This window comes from Rhamphochromis sp. 'chilingali', assembly GCF_963969265.1.
Source record: "Rhamphochromis sp. 'chilingali' genome assembly, chromosome: 18".
Taxonomy (NCBI): domain Eukaryota; kingdom Metazoa; phylum Chordata; class Actinopteri; order Cichliformes; family Cichlidae; genus Rhamphochromis; species Rhamphochromis sp. 'chilingali'.
Genome location: NC_137945.1, coordinates 10,684,929 through 10,706,740, shown reverse-complemented (window position 1 = coordinate 10,706,740; position 21,812 = coordinate 10,684,929). Strand labels below are relative to the sequence as shown.

General features: G+C 42.6%; 1 protein-coding gene across 4 annotated transcripts in view; it reads left to right on the top strand.

Moving 5' to 3' along the window:
• abi1a (abl-interactor 1a) overlaps positions 1 to 21,812 on the top strand; it is a 50,006-nt gene that overhangs the window by 26,204 nt on the left and 1,990 nt on the right. The window contains exons 3-10 of one of the 4 annotated variants that reach the window (XM_080865360.1): positions 2,020 to 2,196; positions 6,912 to 7,015; positions 7,469 to 7,621; positions 13,940 to 14,040; positions 15,386 to 15,508; positions 18,346 to 18,606; positions 19,983 to 20,069; positions 21,590 to 21,775. In XM_080865360.1, coding sequence (XP_080721486.1) covers positions 2,020 to 2,196; positions 6,912 to 7,015; positions 7,469 to 7,621; positions 13,940 to 14,040; positions 15,386 to 15,508; positions 18,346 to 18,606; positions 19,983 to 20,069; positions 21,590 to 21,775 — 1,192 coding nt within the window. The remainder of the gene's footprint in view (positions 1 to 2,019; positions 2,197 to 6,911; positions 7,016 to 7,468; positions 7,622 to 13,939; positions 14,041 to 15,385; positions 15,509 to 18,345; positions 18,607 to 19,982; positions 20,070 to 21,589; positions 21,776 to 21,812) is intronic. The other 3 variants (XM_080865362.1, XM_080865361.1, XM_080865363.1) reach the window with 3 other exon arrangements.

Here is a 21,812-nt window from a genome sequence, read left to right as displayed (position 1 = left end):
TTCGTTTTTATGTCAAGAGCCTCTTGTATCCTGGCAGCTTGTCTCAGGTTAAAAAAGATGACTGTAATCAGCACTCTGTCATATCTCTTAATTCAAATAGACACAACAGGGCACTGGAACAGAACGGACGCTCCTTCTTTGCATGGGAAGTCTCTTAGGGAGCAATTATGCAAGAATATCTTTGGCTCTTATAAAATATTGATTGCTCCTTTTTTTTTTTTTCTGCAATTTTGAACAATCCGCTTTTTTAATACCCCTGCATGTCCTGCAGGAACCTGCTATGCGTCAGTCTTAATAGATATTCGAGTTTGTTGCCAGTTCTCAGGCGAATATCTCGTTAGTGTCATAGTTTAAAATTAGATTTGATGTTACCCAGAGAGAGGGGAAAAAGAGAGATGTTGTTGGCGTGATTGTGCTGTGCTGAGCTACATATAAGCCATCCTGAGTGTTACTAATTCCCTCAACTCTGGGATGAATGATACTTGAGGGCTAAGTCTGTACATACAGTGGAGCAGTGCAGAATAAAGAGACAAAGCTCAGTCCAGCCTCAGATCACTTTGGCATGAAAGGAATCCTCTGTTGGCGCTGGTTTCTGACTCCTTCCCCTCCACGAGAGACCACCGTTTTCCTGGTCTGGCCTCTGCAGACATTGCGGCCTTTCATCTCCCATTGCAACAGCAGCAGCTGCTCCTGGGCTCCTTTTGGCTTGATGGGAGGCGTTCAATGTTTGGTTGTGTAGTGAGTACTTGTGAGGTTATAGCTGTGTGGATAAACATTAAAGGCCACAAAACAAACACCAAAAAATACACAAATGTGTCATAGACAAGCACAGATTATATTAAGGTTTGTGAAGCCCTGTTTGAAGCACCATTGTTAGACACAGCTACCTTCTAGTGCTAAGTAACAATCAAGTAAAACACTAGAACTGGACTCGCAAAAACTGGAACAAATGCTTTTATGGATGAGCTGTTAAGCAAACCTTGTTATTTGTTAGAGCACTGCATTATCAGTGATCACAAACACAGTAAAAGGCGACTTAGCCCTGTTTCAGCCTCTAATTTTAAACCTAAATAAAGTTTTGAGTGTCTGAGGAATAATAAAATGAATAAAGCGCTGGTGTATAGCTATAATGATGTGGTCTCATCTTTCCAAGCTGTTGCATCATCTCCCTCTGTATAATCTGTGAATCTGCACTGATACATCATCAGTACAGAAACTCAGTCTTCAACAAATCTGCATAAATCTTGGGTTCGTTGGCATCTAACATACCCTTGATATTCCTTATTTATGATGCTTGGAAAGAATAGAATATGACCAGAAATAAGTGAGCGGGCCCATAAACTCATTAAGAAAGTGTTTACAAAGGTCATCACTCAGGGCTGTTTTCCAGTAGACGTCTAAAGGACCAGAAGCCTTTTTCTGCAACCACAGGTGCCACCAGCTGCTACTGGCACCTCTGTGTTGTCATTTTCCATAGAAGAGAGAAAAAACAGATCTGAACTCCTGACAATGTCATTTCTGACTCTCTGAAAGTCTAGTTCTGGAAGTCTCTGGAAGTTGGTGCTTGTCTCGTGTGCACAAGCGATAGTCATCTGCCCAAATTTAGTAATACATGATCAAGTGTATTAAGAAATCCAAATTTGTCATGTCATTTGGAAACAGCCGTATAGGAGTGTGACCAATAAATGAAACAATGGGTCAGTTTCAGGAGAAAAGCAGCCACCAGAGGCATAAATGAAGCATATTGGAAGGACACGCTTCTCTGAAAAAGTGAAATTGTGAAAACAGGATTTAAATATATAGTAAATTTCAGTTTATTCTTCTTTTGAGAGATTTGTGCGATCGCTCCAACAGCTCTTGCAACCGTAAGTCATCTTTGCTTAGTGTCTTTGCTAATATGCTGAATTGCCGTGTTAGATTTAGATTAAGGCCCCACTGATGAAAAGCACAGCCTCATGATTTAATTAAGCCTTGTTAAGTTTTCTGTGTGACACACATCTTCACTTCTCTCATTTACAGACGGTGGACATCCATAAAGAGAAGGTGGCCAGGCGAGAGATCGGGATCCTGACCACTAACAAGAACACAGCAAGGACTCATAAGATCATAGCACCGGCCAATATGGAGCGGCCAGTCAGGTACATCAGGAAGCCAATTGACTACACTCTACTGGATGATGTCGGCCACGGCGTTAAGGTGAGCAGATTTTTCTTGTTTTGTGTGTATGTGGCACTAATTTTCTGCTCGCATATAATATTTCCCTCTGCTCAGTCCATTAGTTTTCCCATCTTTTTTCTCTCCCTTCCCCCTCTTTGCTTTCTCGCCAGAGGTACTCCTATCTCCCTCTGTCTCCTCTCCCACTTTGTCTGTTTTTCTCGCTCAAACGGCGTCTCTTGTGCTTTCTCTTTCATCTTCAGAAAACACCCCTCTCTGACCCTGCAGGAATATGTTGCAGTGTGTGCTAGTGGGAACTGGTTCGGGAGGGTGGAGATGGAGATAAACTTAAAAAAAAAAAAAAAAGCAATTACATCATGTAGCTTTCAGAAAACAGCTCTGTTCTTGGATTGTTGTGATCAGAGACACATTTGTGGGACTTTTTTTTTTTCTTTTCTTTTTTTTAAAGGCACTTTAGCCGCTCTCATAATCTCATTATGGCGATGATGTTATGGTTCGATTTGTAGTTTATCTAACTTCAGTGTGAAAGGTAGCAAAGAAGCTTTTTGATGTGATAAACTCTTCAAAACAGAGACTCACCCGCAGCTCCCAGCCATTAGGGCTCGCTCTAGGGGTCGCTCGGTGACATCATTTCCTGACAGCTGCAGGCAGTTTTTCTATTTATTTATTTTTTTGGAGATCTCCATTCTCCCTCATGAGCGTCCTTTGCGCCATCAGTCAGCCAATCAATCTCAGCTGTCAGACAGATTGGATTAAAGACCCCGCCATTAGTGTCCCATAGTGTTACAGGCATTGATAAGACCAGATAAAAGCCATTGTGCCACTCTCAATTTTCTGTGTGGGGAGTTGCATTGAAGCCCTCTGTCACGGTTAATGGGATGTGAAACATTTTGTTAGGGTGTGTTTCACCCTAGACTTTCCAGACTTTCACCAGTAATTATGACTATTGGGCCGTAAATGTGAGGCTATTTACAGTTTCAGGAATAATAAAAGCAGGAGTCTTTCTTCCTGTGAGTAAGATTCAGAGAAAATGAAATAATTGGCAGATACAGTTTACAAAAACAGATAGTGATAGTGGATTTGGAGTGGCGATACAGATTTTTAGTTTTGGGTCCAGACCGAAACTACCACAGAAAATATCACACAATCACAAACTCCAGAGGTGTGGCTGAGCGATAGAGCCAGAAATAACAGATTTCAACAGACTGACAGTCCAGCCTCTTAAGTCTTTCTTTTTTTTCACAGCAGTGGATTGATGTGTCACATTTACAGTGGTTAGCCACAATGTAGAAAAACGTTGCAGTCTTATGGCTTCACTGCTATGCTACTCTGCTACATGTGGTACAGACGGCCCTGAAAGTATTGTAAGCTGGACAAACTGTGATGATGCTATTTCTTAATTATTCCAACTATCTTTTTTTTGCAAGAAGTCTTTGTTTTATTTTTTGTGCTTATCAAACATCTTTCCCTACATTGCTTAAAGAGGGGAAAAAAAGTAATACTTGCAAACTTTGAGGTGAGGTTGTTGTGTCCACTGTTTCCATCTAGTAATGTTCATATCTAATTAAAACCAGGATCACCAGGCATAACCGTGCAATAAGGTCCATTTTAATCACCCCCCAGTTCTGTACCTACTCTTTACTCTAAAAGAGACGCTCAAAATTAGGCCTCGTCGGCTGCTTTAAAGCCGTTTGAGTCTATTTTAGGATTATCACGTAGTACTCTGAGCCTAATCTCTATGGATTTTCTGCCTTAAACGTCTTTGTCTATGCCGCTAGCCTGTGAATGTGGGGAGCGCACACCCGCACATCCGGCAGCCCTACATCACTCACCTCCTCTCATCTATGCATGTCGAGAGCCAGAGAGCGATCGATACGCAACATCAATACTCCACATTAATTCATAGCGCATGCTGCAATGGCAGCTGTCAAAAGTCTGAACGTCTGTAGCCGCGTTTTATTTACTGACCAGAATCGATACCTTAATATGAGTTCAGATCGTGAATATTGGCTCCAGTTTGCTTTCAGACTTGCTGTGTCTGCCTGAGGGTTAGCTTTGGCCTAAATGTTGAGTTGGCTTTACGACCTTACAAAAAGTTGGTGTTAGACACCTCCGGAGAGGAAAATAAAATTTGATTTGCTAACATACATTATTGAAGAAAAGTTTTTCTATAAAAGGGAGGTGGAAAAAAAAAGAAGGAAGATGAAATTCATGTGGTATAAACAAACCGAACACAGCAGTAATCACTGCAGTCTCACAACTGACAGATCAGGATGCTCCTGCAGGCTTTCTGACAGCAACATGATGCTTTTTAGCTTTAATACGAAAGATGAGATTTATTCTTCCAGTCAGATGATGCTTAATCTAGTCAGCGAGGCTTTCAGGAATGCACCAGGCACGTCGGCTGTTTGAAGTCAGATTTCAGTCCTTTGATATTCTGTCCTGTGTCAGTTAAGAGTTTACAAGATTACTAAAGGGGATGGTTCAAGTTCTTCATGACAAAGACGGCGGCTGCTGTTGTTCCTCTGTATCGGGGATGTTTCTGGTAACTCGTTTCCTAGTTGAGTAAAAATCTGACTAATCCACTGCTGTGAGTGTATGAAAAAAGTGAGCACAATTCTAATCTTACACATTGTCTGTAAACATATTTACGCTATATGAAAGAATCAGTCTAGCATACATCAGCCTAACATACATATGACATTTGTGGTGTAGCCAGGCACGGCTGTACGATCGTATTTGTTTGTACCGCCAGTTTAATGATTTATCACTGATATATCATTAAACTGATGGTTCATAATGGCCCCGTTAGAACCAACAGTTAAGTGGTGTTGCGTTCCAACCAGAGACTGTATAAAACATGGACATTACACGGTAGTTTTGGCCTCCACCAACACTTCGAGCCTTAACATTGGTCAGATAAATTCAATGAAATGCAACAACGGCACAAACATGGTAGAGAGCTCTAGTTCAAAGACGTGAATTAGTTGAGGTGAGGCCTATCAGACCCATTCAGCTGCCTCTGCAACTCAAACCTATCATGTGTTTTTGGAGCAAGCCTGAAGAAGGCGAACTGCAATTTTTGGCGGATCATCTTTAGATTAATTATTTATTTATTTCTTAAGCACCGCAGATTGCTCCCTTGGTGACTGCTAGTTAGGGCAGCAATGGTTAATTCTTCAGTTCTGGCAGATGTGATAACACCCGACAGGCTACTGATACAAGACCTTTACCCTTAGCAGCTGCAGGCATGTTCAGATTTCACACAAAGGCAGGCGAGAGCGCTGCAACTTTAACTGGTTACAGTTGCTAAGTTTTGCCTTTAAAAACCTTAAATGAGCATTTTCCAGCTGCTTTTTTTAAAAGCTCAGTCACATTAAACTCCAGTGGCAGCGGCTGCTTCACAAGAAGGGCTGCACCACATTAAATAAGTTCAACGCTTTTAAAGGGAAGCGGCAGTTAACACAGGTTTAATAAGATGTAAGATATATTAACCGGACCTCCTCCAAGGAGAGTGAAATCTGAACATGAAGTTAGCCTTTCGCAGCTGCACTGAAGCCGTTTCCTGTTTTTAAGCGTGCAAAGGTCGGCTCCTGTTGACCTGTGCTATGAATTTACTCTTGATTTCATCCGTTCTTTCTGTTGTGGTCCTGTGACGCTACAGTGCTTTCTGCAAAGGCCACTGGGGAAGCTGCATTATAGATGAGCCACTTGACTCTGTAGTTGTCAAACTGCAGATCAACCCCGCTGCTATGCTGGCTCTGTTTTCAGACAAAGCTACACAAGTATGAGTTTTGAATTTATTTTCTAGGGGTGCCAGTGAAGCGATGATCTGAAATTATGCAGTTCACATCATAGAAAATGCATAAAAGGTTACCAAAGGTTGGAGTGGTTCTCTGCAACCTTTTCTTATGGCATTTTGTCGATGCACAAAAATAAATTCTTCAGTTTCTTTTGCCATTCGATCCCTGAAAAATCTTTGCTGTCTGGCTCTTGCTCTGGGTGTGGTGCTGGAGTCAAGGGCACAAGTCAGGAAAAAGTGTTTTTCTATAAATGGCATGATTTTTACTACTGACCTTCTGAGGTCTTGCTACGAGTTAACAGTGTAAATACAAGGAATCATTTTTCTGCTGCTCACTTAACTTGGACTGATCCATTTACATGTGGCTGTTTTGACATGCCCTCTTTCTGTCTCTTTCTCCTGTGTTTTTTTTTTTTTTTTTCTTTTTTCCTTCGCCCACACTAAGTGGCTAAAAGCCAAGGTAAGTCTGCTTTGTCACATGACCCATTTTGCTCCGATGTATTATTGATAGATTTGTTCAACTCCCTTCCACGGCAGACTCGTCCTCGTGTGATTACTGTCATCATCTCCCATGTTACTTCACATTAACTGACCTGTAGTCCTCCCACAGATGAGCGTAGTCTTTGTCACACTCCCTTGTCTGTTTACCAACCATGTATGTGTTGTTATTTACTTTCATGTTGTGTACTCGTCCCTTAATGTAGTTTGTTTAATGCTTACGGGTTTCCCAGATAACTGCTGTTGCTCCAAAATTCCATCAGAGTGTAAACTGCACACCCTGGGGGAGGGATTACATCTCCCCTCAAATATTACGCTGTGTCATCTGGGCAGCCTGTAAGAGTAGATTGTGATCACATTAGTAATATTCACCCACTGTGACTGGAGGAATGTGTGCATAAAACAAGCTTCTTCTGGGGTTTCTTTCCAACCACAGCAACATGGAAACAATCAGTCGATCAGAGGAGGAACACTATCGAGGACCAATCCGCCGACGCAAAAGCCGCCCAGTCCGCCGATGTCTGGGCGTGGCACGCTTGGGTAAGATTTCCATCAGAGTCACCAGAAAAGGAAACCCAGTCCTTTAATTATGAATAATTTAAGCACGTCACTTGTCTTTATTTTTTTGCTTTATAAGTCCAAGAGATAAAAACACAGGGCACATTTGCTGAGGAGTGAACTTGATGGATCAGTGGTCACTTTTGCTGGAAAAGAAGCTGATAAGTGGCAGGATCCAGAAAAAGAAACATGCAGGGTTGTTGTAGTGCGTCCTGCCCCGATGCACAAACACAGACGCTGATCAGATATTAATTCCAGGGATAAACAGCGATGTTTAGCGCGCCTCATCCAGCTGGGTAAACTGATAGGATTTACAACGCTTTAGTGGACACACCCATAACGTTCAGATAGTAGGCTTTACGCTCAGTGATGATCATTCTTTTCTTTGATTTTATCATAATTTGTTTATCGCTTTTCATTTTTGGGCCACTCCAGACGCAACACGCCCTACAAGACCCTGGAGCCAGTGAAGCCGCCCACGGTTCCCAATGACTACATGACCAGCCCCGCCCGACTAGGCAGCCAGCACGGACAGCAGCAGAGCCCCGGGCGCACGGCGTCGCTCAGCCAGAGGCAACGCACGCACAGGTAGATGAGGAAAGAGGGAAAAATCAGTGCATGCAGCTATGCAGGAGCTTCTGTTGCTTTTCTGTATATATTACTGTAACCAGAATATTATATTATAACAAGTTAGGACAGCAAGCCGTTTCCATAAACTGTGCAGTGATGCAGAGACCTACTAATACCAACTAAGTAACACACAAATAAACAACTACACTTCGACACTGAAGAAAAACTCAGGACAAACTATTTAAGGACTTGTAGTACAATTAACCACATTTAAAATTCCAATACGGACGTAAAGAGGCTGAAGCAGTTAAAAGAAGTGTGGTAGTAGCACGTGAGAGGAATACAATCCGAATATATGACCAAAAACTGACCAAATATTGATGCTAGAAGAGGATAAGAGAGTCACAGAAAAATACTTTCATGCAGAGTGCAGTTTAAAATCTGCAATGCTAATCAGGCAACAGGCACGTAACACTTTTTTTTTTTTCTTCAAAAATTTTGGGAGGTTGAAGTGGAATTGGGTGTTCCAGCTACACCACTAAAACTGCTCACTGAATATAAACCTAGGGTTTGAGTAATGTGTGTAAAACATCTATCCAAAAACACCGGTCCCCTCTATGTTGGCTAGTTCTAATCTCTTCATTCAGTTCAGCGGCTTAGAGCACTTTCACACCTCTTCCTCTCCACTACACTAAATCCAGCATTTGTCTGACAAGGATTGGAGGGCTTCTGAATCACTCTGATATTAATATCTGTAAAAGCCTTTGAAATAAAGTGCTGTTAAAAAAAGAAAAAAAGTCCGCCACAGCGTGGAACCCCTTGAACATTACTCTCAAGGATTGTTCCCCAGAAATCTCCAGGAGCTTTCATCAAATTTGAGTTACGAGTGAGTGAAGTCTCCTCATTAGCTAAAAAGCCTGTAATGCTGGCTGTGATGCTCGTAAATATTACGTATTTATGAGCAAATTTTATTTATTTTTAAACCCTCTTTGTCCAACTTCCCTTTTAGTTTCATGCTTGTTGCTTCTTTCCTACAGCTGTTCTGCCTCATCTGTTAAAACGTATTTGAATGTGCACAGTTTTAGGTTCTTTGGCGTCACCGTTGCCGATCTGCTCTGATGTCCCCTTAACAAACCGAATGCTGTCCTCAGAGTCCCAAACTCCCTGCTGCAGCTAATATTGCTGTGGCATCGCTATTTGATTACACTGCCTGGAAGTAAGCTGTGCTTGTTCAGCTCAACAGTCTCTGTCATCTTCAGCTGAGGTCTGAATTCAATATAGGCTCCCGTGTGCTGCTACACGTTCCCTGCTATTATCTAATTTCTTTGTATAGGAGCGATTACACTCTTGCGTGCAGGGAACGTTTTATTTTAGGAGCCGTGCTAATTTTAGTCACCGCAGAATGCTTGGAGTAAAAATTTGCTCCAATCTAGCATTACAGGTTTGGATATCTGGGCAGAGTCTGTATGTTAAAGATGGTGTTTGGCTTTGTGGACACAGCATGTACCAAAACACAAATGTTAAACATAGTTCCTGCAGAACTATCAACTTCTTCTTTAACTGCTATACCCATATTCTTTATGTCATTATAAAGCAATTCAAAAGTGCAAATGGATGGTTTGCTATCTTTCTGTTACATGGTACCCTAAAAGTACACCCCAAAAAATGTTTGCTGTGCAAATCATACAAAACATTTTGTGCCATGTGAAGGAAATCAGCTGTTCTTATGGTTAGATTATGGTTCCATACACAGATGCATAAAATGAGTCACAAATGCACAACTGTGGAAGCACAGATTAAAGGCTTTAAACTCACTACCGCATCAGGTCAGGTTTGGTGTTGCTTCTGCAACTTTACAAGTGGGAAGTCCGACCGTTCCGGTGTTGTGCCAAAAAATAATTGCTGGTATTTAAACTGTTAGGCTGTCAAAAATGATGTCAAGCCTTTTTGAACCAGGAAAAAAAACCTTTCCATCAGAGAGACACTGCAATCAGCTTTTGGAAAAGTGTCTTTACATATCCGTATTTATTCTTTATATCCCATATTTATAGGATATATCCTATATCATATCCAGATCTGGCTGAGCTGGGGAAGCAGAAATAGCAGCAAATATGACATCACAGGTCTGAAATTGGGCAGGGATAGCTCAGTAGGTACAGTGGTGGCCCCATGATCGGAAGGTCGGCGGTTTGAATCCACTGAACAGCGACCCTGAGGTACCCCTGAGCAAGGTACCGTCCCTACACACTGCTCCCCGAGTGCTAGATTGGTGGCTGCCCGCTGCTTCACTGAGTGAATTGGTTAAATGCGGAGAGGGGGATCAATCAAGTATACATTAGAAAGGTATTTTTAATTGACCAAAAGGACAGGATTGGATGTAATGCAACAACAACAACAACAACAACAACAACAACAACAACAAACTTTATTTATATAGCACATTTAAAACCAGTGGAATACCAAAGTGCTTAACATACGAGAGGGTCAAACGTAAGTAGTAGAGAAAAATGATGGCCATGGCAAAGTACCAAACATGCTAGCAGGTTGATGGCACTAAAAACACAGAGACAAAAGAAATGCATATAAAAGCGTAATAGAAAAATATGTGTAAAAGACAAGAGAGTCAATAAAAATTTAAAATAATTAAAAGTAGTTAAAAAGAGAACGAAAGTAGCAACAAACATTAAACTAACTAACAAACGAGCATTAACTGGTATAAAAGGCGACGTTAAATAAATGGGTTTTTAACCACGATTTGAAAGATTGAAACTGGGAAGATGATCTTAGATTATACACCCCTGCTAGAGCACTAAGTAGTTCAGTGAGGTAACTTGGCACTATATTGTTAATAATTCTAAAGGTGAGCAGCATGATTTTGAATTGAATACGATACTTAACGGGGAGCCAGTGCAGGTCAGCGAGGACAGGGGTGATAGAAACACGCCGCCCAGTACCAGTAAGAAAACCAGCCGCCTCATTCAGAACAATTTGCAGTGTATGGAGAAGAGTAGAGTTAAGACCAGCGTAAAGGGAGTTGCAATAAGTACATAATGGGACATAATGTCTGGCCTTGCAAATAAGACGCAATTGATGAAAGCAAGATTTCAGAGTCATAAGGTCCTGGCAGAACAGGTAATTTCCTTATTTTATACTTCTTTGCAAATCCTGTTAACTGCAGTCTTCATCAATATAACCAAAGAGATTACTTTTTGGCTCAACACTGGCTTGAAATTCCAGTTAGGAGTTTGGGATTCCCGACTTCCCACTTCAAATGAAACGTCAAAGCTGCCTATTTACAGTGAGTATGGATAAATACCAGACGACTACCTTTAAATATCAGTGTCACAGATGGCTTTAAAAGGTGAATGCCTCCTTCCAGGAGATGATACTCTTGTACGCTTCAGAATGCTTTTATTTTTTTGTTCATTTTCATGGAGAAAGCTGTTTTTCCATATTGGCTCTAGAGATTTTTGTCAGTTGTGAGCAAGTGAGCTGGAACTTTCTTACGCCTCACAGTTAATTTATCAACAGTTCCCTGTTATAAGTACAGACTGAAAGAAGGAGGCGGAGCAGCGGAGAAAGAGCTCATTGGTTTTATTTGACACCATTTTGAAACAAAGACGACTAAAGAAAGCTAAAGCAGGGGAAGAGATAAATGGGTTGGCAAAGGAATGGTAAGTTATAGAGAGATTAGAAGGGATAAATCTAAATCGCAGAGATGAGGAGGAAGGGTGTTGACTTTAAAAGAGGGCACAATATTGTTTAGCCTCTATAGTCGCAGACAGTTAGCTCCTACTGCCACCGTCGTCCTTTAGAGGAGTAACTCCCGCTGTTTGTGCCCGGAGAGCCCCAGGGCTTGACTGACACAGATCAGAGAGGAGGAGAGGGCGGAGGGGAGGAGGGGTGAAGGGAAAGGGGGATAAGGGGATGTGGGGGAGGTGGGAGTGAGCAGGGGTTCAGAGGGGTGGAAGGAATCAGAGGAGATGAGGGAGAGAGGGGTTCTGGTAGATGAATGGGGAATCACTTTACAGGCGATGAAGAGATCAGAGAAAGAGGTCAAGGGATGGTTAAGGGTGAGGGGAGGATCAGTTGAAAAACAAGGATGAAAGCGGCAGGGGAAAAAAAGAAGAGGTGGGATGAGGGGTTGTAGCAGAAATGAGGATCAAGGCCAGCCTGAGAGATGGTGAAAGAGCGGGAGGAGGGAATTATTTGTCCTGGCCATTGATCTACGAGCTGTGGGGTCATGTACAGGCTGAAAATGCAGAGCTGACGTACATATTACATACACATGACCTACATCCAAGTGCTGGGCAAAGCTGCTGAAATCCAGTAAAAACATTATGTCTGAGCAAAGCTCCTTTCAGTTGCTCCTTTATTCACACGGGGTGACAGGAGAGCGGAGCAGGTAGCGCCACATATTTGACGTAGCTAATTGATATGCCGAATACCTTTTGTGACACAACCCACAAAGGCTTTGTCTCTATGTGGGATGGAATGGACAGACTTTTAAGGCAAGTCTGTAAAAACAATGTCGATTTTCCACAGAATCGCCTTTTAAATGTTTGATGATCCATGCATTTATCTTCTACCGCTTATCTGGGTCGCAGCGACAGCAGCGACTTCTCTCACACCGGCCACCTCTTCCAGCCAGTCCTAGGTCTTCCCTGGGGCCTTCTCCCAGTAGGACATGCCCCTAATACCTCGCCTACTGGGAGGTGTCCAGGAGGCATCAAGTCAGATGCCTGAACTGGCTCCTTTTAATGTGGAGGAGCAGCAGCTCTACTCAGAGTCCCTCTGAGCTCCTCACCGTATCTCAAGGGGAGCCTAGGCACCTTTTGAAGGAAAGTAATTTCCAATACTTGTATCTGCGACCTCATTCTTTCAGTCACTGCTCAGAGCGCATGACCGTAGGTGAGGGCAGGAACGTAGATGGACCAGTAAATCGACAGCTTCGCTTTTCTGCTTAGCTCTCGCTTTACAGCAACAGATCAGTGCAGCATCCACATCACTGTGCTGGTTTCATGAATTTATTATGAGTGGAATAATTTTTTTTGAGAACAGTAGATAATTTGTCATAAAAAATATGAAAATTGCCTGTGATTTGGGTCCTGGGAACACATGTCTTAAAATTTAAGTCCAACACCACAAAATATTTGAAACGCATATATAATTTATAATTTCAGGAAGTTGAAAAAGTTGTTCATCCGTAGCTTTCGTTATTTAAAAAAAAAAAAAAAAACAGCTAATGAATATTCACCTCATTCTTTAACATGACTCCATATGTCCTTTTTCTTAACTGCAGTGTTGAGTGAGAATCAGGAGCCGCAGTGTTGAGTGAGAATCAGGAGCCACAGTTCACAGGTCACCAGTTCGTCGCAGGGAGACAACTGTCACGTCCACATCTACAGTCAATTTAGTCACCAGTTAGCCTAACAAATAACTCGCACAAAGAGCCATCCAGTGATAGACACTGCAGATTTGTTCAGGCTATAAATGCAGTGGTGTGAGGCGTTAATTCACGCGTCACACTTATTCCTGTACCAGTAAGTCTACAAATTCTACATAATACTGGGTGTGTAGTAGGAAAACATTCACAAATACGTGCGCATTGGTATGATAAATTCCAATTTCAATAATCTTTAAATCCTGCTGACTAACCTGCTTCTCATAAATGTGTGCAAGCTGCAGTAAGCGTGCGCGCATGTGTGTGGCCTGCTTAAACTGATGTGCAGACTGATGTTCCGGTTATACAGTCACGTCTTTGTTCCTTTTATTTCGTTCTCTAAAAATAAATCATGCGGAACATTTAGACGTGTTTGGCAAGGCCTCGTATCATGTACAACAAAGTGACTGTTCCCCCCCATTAGTCTCAAAGCAAGGCTTAATGTTGGTGATTATCATCCACACTATATGATGATCACTGTAAATTTGTGTTTGGGGGGGAATTGGAGTGTCAAAAGCAAGATTTTAAGGTGGTTTGCATGCTGAATGCTTAAATACCCTCTTAAATCCTGGAATATTTATTTTTTTGTTCAGTTTCTTTGACAGACTGTGACCAAAAATGCTTCAATAGGGTGACTCATGTCTTTTTCACTTGGGTGTGTCACCCTGCAGCTCAGTCTTAACAAGCCAATAGACTGAATAAGTGTGGAAGAGCAAAGTCACCCTGGAGTATTACTTAAAAATGTGGAGTTTTTGGTCTTTTACTTCTAAATGGGACATAAGCAGCGACGCAGCAGAGTCCCCTATATCTGCAGTGTTACCTGCTGTGCAGTCTAAGCAGGTTGCCCTGAATAAAACAATGTCCTCTTTTTCCTTCTGTCTCTCCTCCCTCAGTGGAAGCAGCGGGGGCAGCGGCAGCAGGGAGAACAGCGGCAGCAGCGGAATTGGCATTCCCATCGCCGTGCCTACACCCTCCATCCCCAACTCTGGACCAGGTGAGCTTGACAGTGGTGGTGACTTAAACAGTAAACGGTAACAGTCAGCCAGTCGGTGTCCAGATTATGCTGATTTTCAGTGCGGCTTTTATTGGCAGTTGTTTTTTACTTTTAAGTGTTTTTTTGTTTTGTTTTTTTTGTTTTTACCCGGATTAGAAATGCAGGGAGAAATATTTGCTTTAATGAGTAAGAAATCTGTGTACACCCTCAGGAATGTTGTCACTTGAGTTTTGGTGTATTTTCCACCCAGTTAAAACAAGATGATGACACTACAGGACTGCTCTGTTTGGCAAGATGCACACCATAGACTTCAACTAATTCAAATCTAGATGTAGCTTCCAGGTCTGAAATGGTCACCAAAGGGCGACTGCTCTTGTTTAAAGATGAGTCCAGTTTCACAGAAGTCAATGAGAAGATGATCCTACAGCTCAGTTGATATTTGACCTCAGTAAACATCTCCTAATGAGAATGTGTCCTTATACATTAGCTTTAGCTAATAGCTAATGCAACAGTGTTCATTTGTTTAAAGTCATTATCATTATTTAGAGTGAAATAGACAATAAAAAACAGTATGTAAGGTGACAACCTTGGACTTCTTAAACATCTGGGACAAATCAATGTTGCTACTGATTGTCCATCTTTTAGGTACAGTCTATGGTGTGTTCTTTGTGAATCAAACTTTAAACACATACATTTCTCAATCAATATATGGCTAAAAAAAATACAATTTAAATAAATGTTTTTAAGCGTAAAATCTGAATATATGATGAAGTTTGATAAAGTGTAAATGTATGACGCTATTGGCAGATAGAGAGAGTGTGCATCACAAAGCCTGTGTTTACCAGACAGGGATTATGGAGCCCCATTGTGTTCTAAGCACAGCTGATTCTCTATCCTACTGTGTAAATAGGCCAAGCTGCGCGAGGCCTGACACTTTACAGTTAAACAGTAAAGCCCACGTAACACGACGAGCTGCTACACGTGGTGTCGCGCTGTACCGTGATCACGGCGGAGATGGTGCTGCGTTTAAGTTTGGAGCATTGTAGGTTGACGTAGCAGCTGTTTTACCTCGGCGCCGGGATCAGGCCGGCAGCACAGGACTTTCCGCAGCACTCCCTCTCTCTCTCTTTCTCTGTGATGTGCAAGCTGGTCGCCATGGAAACACTCGATTCATACCGCAAAGGAGTGTGTCCAAGTGCGTGAGAAGTCGGAGCGCTCCTCCGGGCCCGGAGGGTTCTTAAGTAAATTGATATGATGTCATGTAATCAAGGTGTAGGAGGCGGCGAGGACACGCTCTGCTCCTGCCTCACCGCTAAATGGTCACTAACGTGAGTCCTCCTTTCAGTCCCAACCATGCCTGCTCCCCCGGGAGCCCCTCCGCCTCCCCCACCCCCTCCTCCTCTACCTCCACCTGCTCCTCCCATGGCCGGGATGGCCCCTCCAGCGCCACCACCGCCACCTCCCATAGGTGAGATTCCTCGAAGCTCCCGAGCCGCTTGTTTGACCTCTGCCGACTGGATGGCGGATCATCACCTTGGAGATGCACAAAATAAGGGTGCTGTGGGTGCCGATGTCCGTCTGTGCACACTGCAAGCAAAGGGTCCTCTTATCAAATCTTATCAAAAATCAAGAATAAAGCAACAGAAACAGCCGCATCATCTCTGAGAGATTTCTCTGTCATCCACTTAGGCTGAAGCGGTATTCACAAAATGAGGAAACATTATTAAGGAAATGGGGGAGAAAGATAAAAATCGAATTGCGCTCTCGACGAGCGTTGGCCACGACGAGCTTTCCCCAGCCAAGAAACTCGCTGAACTAAACACAGCAGCCAAAGATTTCTGGGTTGTTCAGCTCTGTCGTTGCTTGCAGTGTGGACAGAGTTTCGTGCTTCTGTTAAGCACAGTGTGACATTTAACTTAATCCTTCACGGTGGTGGTTTTGGTGGTGGTGGTGCTCTTCATCACTGAAGTGTAATCGGTTAATACAGAAGTCTCATGTCACCTAGGGCCTGGCTAAAGTTAATTAGTGCCTGTAATTTCTCTTAAATTGGTCCTTTACATTTTAATCTCAAGCTGTTGTGGATAATAAAAGTTTTTATTTCAAATCTGTACAGATGTACAGAAACGTGACTTTGAGACTTCTACTGCAGGTACAGTATGTGGCTCATTTGATTTATTTTTTTTTAAATTTCCATAAACATGATTGTGGTTAAAGCTGCATCAGGCAACACTTTCCTGAACTCAAGATCATTCACATTTAAAGCTGTAAGCTGGTTGTGGACATTCCAGACTCTGGTTTCATAATTAACCCTTTTAATTGGTAATCGGCGTGGCTACGATTTGAGATGAGTTTGCATCTTTAAATCTCTCCATTTGATTGTCAGCCGTCTCTGTGCCGCATCGCTGCTACTTTCTATTTGCGTGTGCATTAGCTGTGATCATAGTCTGTGATGAAACAGAAAAACTATTTTTGCAAAGTTGCAAAAAAAGATTGACACATCCCCAAACTCGGTCGTTACTGTAAATGTTCACCCATCAGCGGGCAAAGCTAAAGATAACTTGCTGATGCAGGGTGCGGTCTGTTTAGACAGATGTAGTATAAAAAGTCAAACGTTCCTATTGGGCCTAACTTTTAAAATTACAATTGCTGCACCAGCATTGTTAGACCGAGGGGTCAAACAACACATCACATCTAATACATTTAAAGCTAATTTGTCCCTCTAAACCTGATTTATTGGAAACCCTGTTATGTTTTTAAGTAATTAGTTGCCTTTTATTGAACACTGTGCTCAATGTGTCTTTGCAACAGGTTTAGGGAGTGGGTAAGTTGAATTCAGAGATGCTAATGATTTTCACTGGTAGAAAGTAAAGCAGTGACTCGGTATGGAGACTGTTTGAGCCACAGCAAATGCCACATAATGATTTCAGGGTAATGGACTCCCCAAACCATTCAGCCAGCCTTTTGGGTGCTTCAGATACTCAGCAGTGCCTGATGTAGCTTTAATTTACACGGCCTCTGAATCACAGATTCGTGATGCTGGGATTGAGTCCGAGCTCTGTAAAGCGTAAAGCATCCAGCTGTTTCATCGGTGTCCACCGGTAAGTGTCTAAGCCTGAGCAGCAGCCGCTCTTCGCTCATCGACTCTGGTAATCTTTGTGGCCGAGATGATCACTTGAATTGTGCACATTTTATCATCTGAACATCACCAGACTCTTTATTTTCCACTTATAATTATTCTGCTGGTGACACTGTAGCGAAGTTTATTTGTGGTTGTTTTCCTCTGAATCTTTACTTCCTCTGGTCCCACCCATTCCTATCTCTCCCGAGAGGATGTATATTATCTAGAAATGTGAGCAGGAAATGCTCAAGCAGAAGAAAGAAAGGCAGAAAAAAACTTAAACCCCTCCTCGCCCTCTCTATTTTTGTCGGCCACAGCCGCACACATTGCTTCAATCTTCAAATAGTTCTTTGTTGTTGTTGTTTTTAAAGCTGTTGTTCACAGAGATGCTTCAGTTATTCTTTGATGGCAGTGTAGTGATGCACGTAATCCTAAATGCTACCTGCAGTCTTTTAAACCGTGTCAAACATACGGCCCGCGGGCCTGAATCGGCTTTGTAAAGACTCCAATTCTGCATCCTTGACAACTTAAGAAAATGTGAATGAAGGGCAAAGATTTTGAACAGTTTTTCCTGTTGATAAAGATCCCCCACACACCCACTGCCATCTATACTACACCAAAGTGAATCAATGAAAGCTTCATATTCTAAATCTATACTTACAGGACACCCTGACCAATGAACTGTGGGAACCTTTTGTTTGCTTCATACATTTATCATGCAGTTTCACTGGTCCAGCTCACTTCACATCAAAGCGTGGCATATAAAATGAGTTTGAAATCCCTGTTTTAATTGTTGCTTCAGCAAAAACCTGCAGGATCCATCTGTTCTGTTGCTGCGTTCTTATTCCTCAATCGATCCTTCCTTTCCTTCTTGTCTAAGAAAGCTACATTTAAGATAACTTGTTGACGAAACTCTTCATGAAGTGTCTGTTACTTTTATAACCAAATTACAATCTCTGTTGCTTCCCCAAGATCACCTGCTTCCTCTGACTTTTGTTGACTAACTTTAACATTTTTTAATAGGCAGGGGGCTCTAATCAGAATTTAAAAGCTCATGTTATCTCACACGGTGTTGATGATTCATGTTTTGGTTGGTTTCCCCCTTCCCTCTCATTTCCAACCTTCTTCCCTCCTTTGCTACCGTGCTTGGCTTTCCTCTCTTTCCTCCCCGTCCTTGGGGTTTCTAGCTGTGGCCCCTGGACCTGGTCTGGGACCCGCTCCAATGTCCCAGTTTGGAACCATCTCGCGGCAGATTTCGCGGCACAACTCTTCCAACTCCTCTGTCTCTATGGTTTCGGCCACGGGCACCTACCGGCGGGCGCCGTCGGTCACTTCGCAGTTCTCCTTGCAGCAGCAGCAGCAGCAGCAGCAACAACAGCAGCAACAACAACAGCAGCAACAGCAGCCTCATATTAATGGAGGCACTCCTGGCTATGGTCAGAACTCAAGTAAGGCCCTCTTGTCTCCAGCTCCCAACTGCTTTCTAGATCCAGAGCTGTCACTGAAGGACACACAACCTCACATTCTTCCCAAATCATGCACCCGACGCGAACTAACCTTTGTAGCCACACACAAAATCTTTATATTTTATATTTGCAAGTAAATCAGTGCTTTCTGAAGGTCAGGCCGAGTTCTTCACAGAACTATTGACGTTTGTTTTTAATCTGAAAGTGCAGGTTAAGGCTTTTTATCCAACTGTGGGGCGTCTTTAGTATTGATGCAGAATGCCTCATCCTTGGATTTGTACACAGATGCAATGCAGGCAATCAATATTAGCTAGCAGTGCAGAGTCGGTCTTTGGCATCTTGTAAAAACTTAGGCAAAGTTTACTGGCTGTGTATTGTACTGCAGTTAGGTCAGCTGTTAACCTCACTTCAATTATGCCTATATTGCTAAGAGATCTCTTTGCACAGATTTATTAGGTGGGATCAAGAAAATAAAGGCAAAGCACAGGCATCATTGATTTTTAAGTCTCTTTTTAAAGGGTAGACTTGCAGCTTGAGATAGCAGGAATAGTTAGGTGGCCTTTTCACGCTGTATGGATCCCATTTATACAGATCACAGTGCAAGCCAGATGACCTCCAGATGTGCAGATGTGCCCGTTCCGTTCCAAACACTTCATTCAGAGAGAATTTACACATCACATGTGGTCTTTCTTGCACATCTGCAGATTCCTGGTAGCTTTGTCATTGCCTGAAGCCTAAAAGTGATATTTTCTGAAACACTGGTTCTTGACTATTACTTATTCACAGCATTTAACCTAAAATTAATCATGTGATCTGAGGAAAACTAACATGAGAATCTAAAGTAGTGTTAACATTACTAAAACAGGTCTGTAGGGAGTTGCTTCACATGAGTTCAGGATGAGACATCTAAAGTAAATACTGCCCCCTTGTGGCTATTAGAAGTCCCCTGTTTTCTTTCGATTTAGAGGAAACTGTCTGATCGACAGAAATCAAACATAATCTGCTTTTTATCCTCTTGCTCTAATGATCCCCTGATACCATGTGAATCTCATCACAGTCGCAGATGCTGCTGAACTTTTCAGCTCATGTTTGCGTCTGATCTGTGATCTCTGTCAAATAGAAGAAAAAAAAATTAACTTATTTAAACGATCAGTCTTCCAGTATAGTGCTTAACTGTGCTTTTGTTAGATGTGTACATGCTCCCAGTTCTTGCAGTGTGTCTGTGTTGATTGTTGTTTGCTTGGGGGTTGGGTTGGACCCTGAACTGTCTTTCTTGGTGACTGATGGGCTTTGTCTTTTTCTCCTTCTCTGATGCTCACTCTGTCGGCCTTCCTGCCCTTTTCTCCGCTGGCTTTCAGTGTCTATCGCTCCTCCTCCTCCCCCCATGCCCCAGCTGACTCCACAGATACCTCTGACTGGCTTTGTGGCCAGGATGCAGGAGAGCAGTAAGTGAAGAGGCTAAGACACACACACAGCACTTTCCTCGTTATCTGCGCCAACTGTTCCAACTCCCAAACACAGAGCATGCACTGTGTGTTCATCCTGTTTAATACGTCCTCTTCCAAAACTGAACTGATTCTTACTAGATTCCACTCATTATGTAAGCTTCTATTAGGCAACTTATAGTTTAGTTTCTTTGTTTCTGCAGCTACAAATCTACACTACTATAGAGGTATAATACAGAGTACTTGAAGCACTATAGAGTTACGCTAAAGTCATTGATGATGTTTAGGGTAAAACGTGCCAAAGGTCACCACTCTCTGCTGTCCCCTCTGATCCAAAACCTGCCATATGCTCATTTATTGAAAGGGAACTAATATATTAATGGTAAACTTCACTAGAATAGCTCTGGATAGTTTGCTGATACCACAAACTATTTATTTTATAGTGGCCTGTATTGAAACTCCTTAATTCACACTTTGTTAGCAAAGCAAAGACCTTTACTAGTCCCTAAGGACCCCAAAGCGCTTTACACATCCAGTCATCCACCCATTCACACACACATTCACACACTGGTGATGGCAAGTTACATTGTAACTGGGGCGCACTGACAGAGGCGAGGCTGCCGGACACTGGCGCCACCGGGCCCTCTAAGCTGCTGTTACTCTCAACTGCAGAACAACATTTTGTAAGTGTTAACAAGATTCTTAAACAAACCCTGGTAGCTATGTTGTGTTTGCAAAACGTCTGCACAGAAACTGTAGTAACTGTTTGGTCTGATTTGGTCTCACCAATATTAGACAGACGTGCCAGTGAGCTCAATTTGAAGTAACACACACACACACACACACACACACACACACACACACACACACACACACACACACACACACCCACCCACCTTGGCTTTTGGGTGCTGTTGGTCTCAAAAATGAAATTGTATCTACTGTAAACCTCAGAGTCAGATGGATGAGGTGTGCCTGATATACCCATGTAAGGAAATTCCATCTTTTTGACACCAAGCAGAGAATTTAGCAAACAGTGACCCTGTTGGCCGTGTTTAATGTCAGCATCCAACACTTTAACTGTATATTCTAGACAGTACGGCGTCATATTTTCAGTTTGTTATAGTGTCAGATGCAGTCTGTATACGTTTTCATACCTTTTCTTGTCCCGGAGTGGATGCCGTCAGCTCTAACCTACTAAATGGCATGACTTGGAGTGTATTTTTCATTATTTAAGTGCTCATAAATAATATATATAGGTGTCCTTTTTTCTGCATATGCATGTGAAGCGATGTTCAAAGCTACAACAGGAGCACAAACTACATGAGCCACTTGAGAGGTTCGCACACATACGGCATGTCAGTTGTGAGAAGCCTTGCAGCCTGCTTGATTGTCAGACAAACTTTGCATGCCTTGATTTATTTCTTATGCATGATTCTCCCACTGCCGCCACCTCTATCACCAAGGACATCTTGTGACTCCAACCAAAACGAGTCTCACTTTTGATGTCCATTCAATAGTTGCAGATACTCCTACTCCTCCTCCACCACCTCCTCCAGATGACATGCCCATGTTTGACGACTCGCCACCGCCTCCGCCGCCTCCTCCGGTGGATTACGAGGAGGAAGACGCCGCAGTCGTGCACTACAACGACCCCTACGCCGACGGAGACCCCCAGTGGGCTCCCAAGAGCTACATCGAGAAAGGTTTGCTTAACGTTTCTAAGTATTTGCAGGCGAAGTC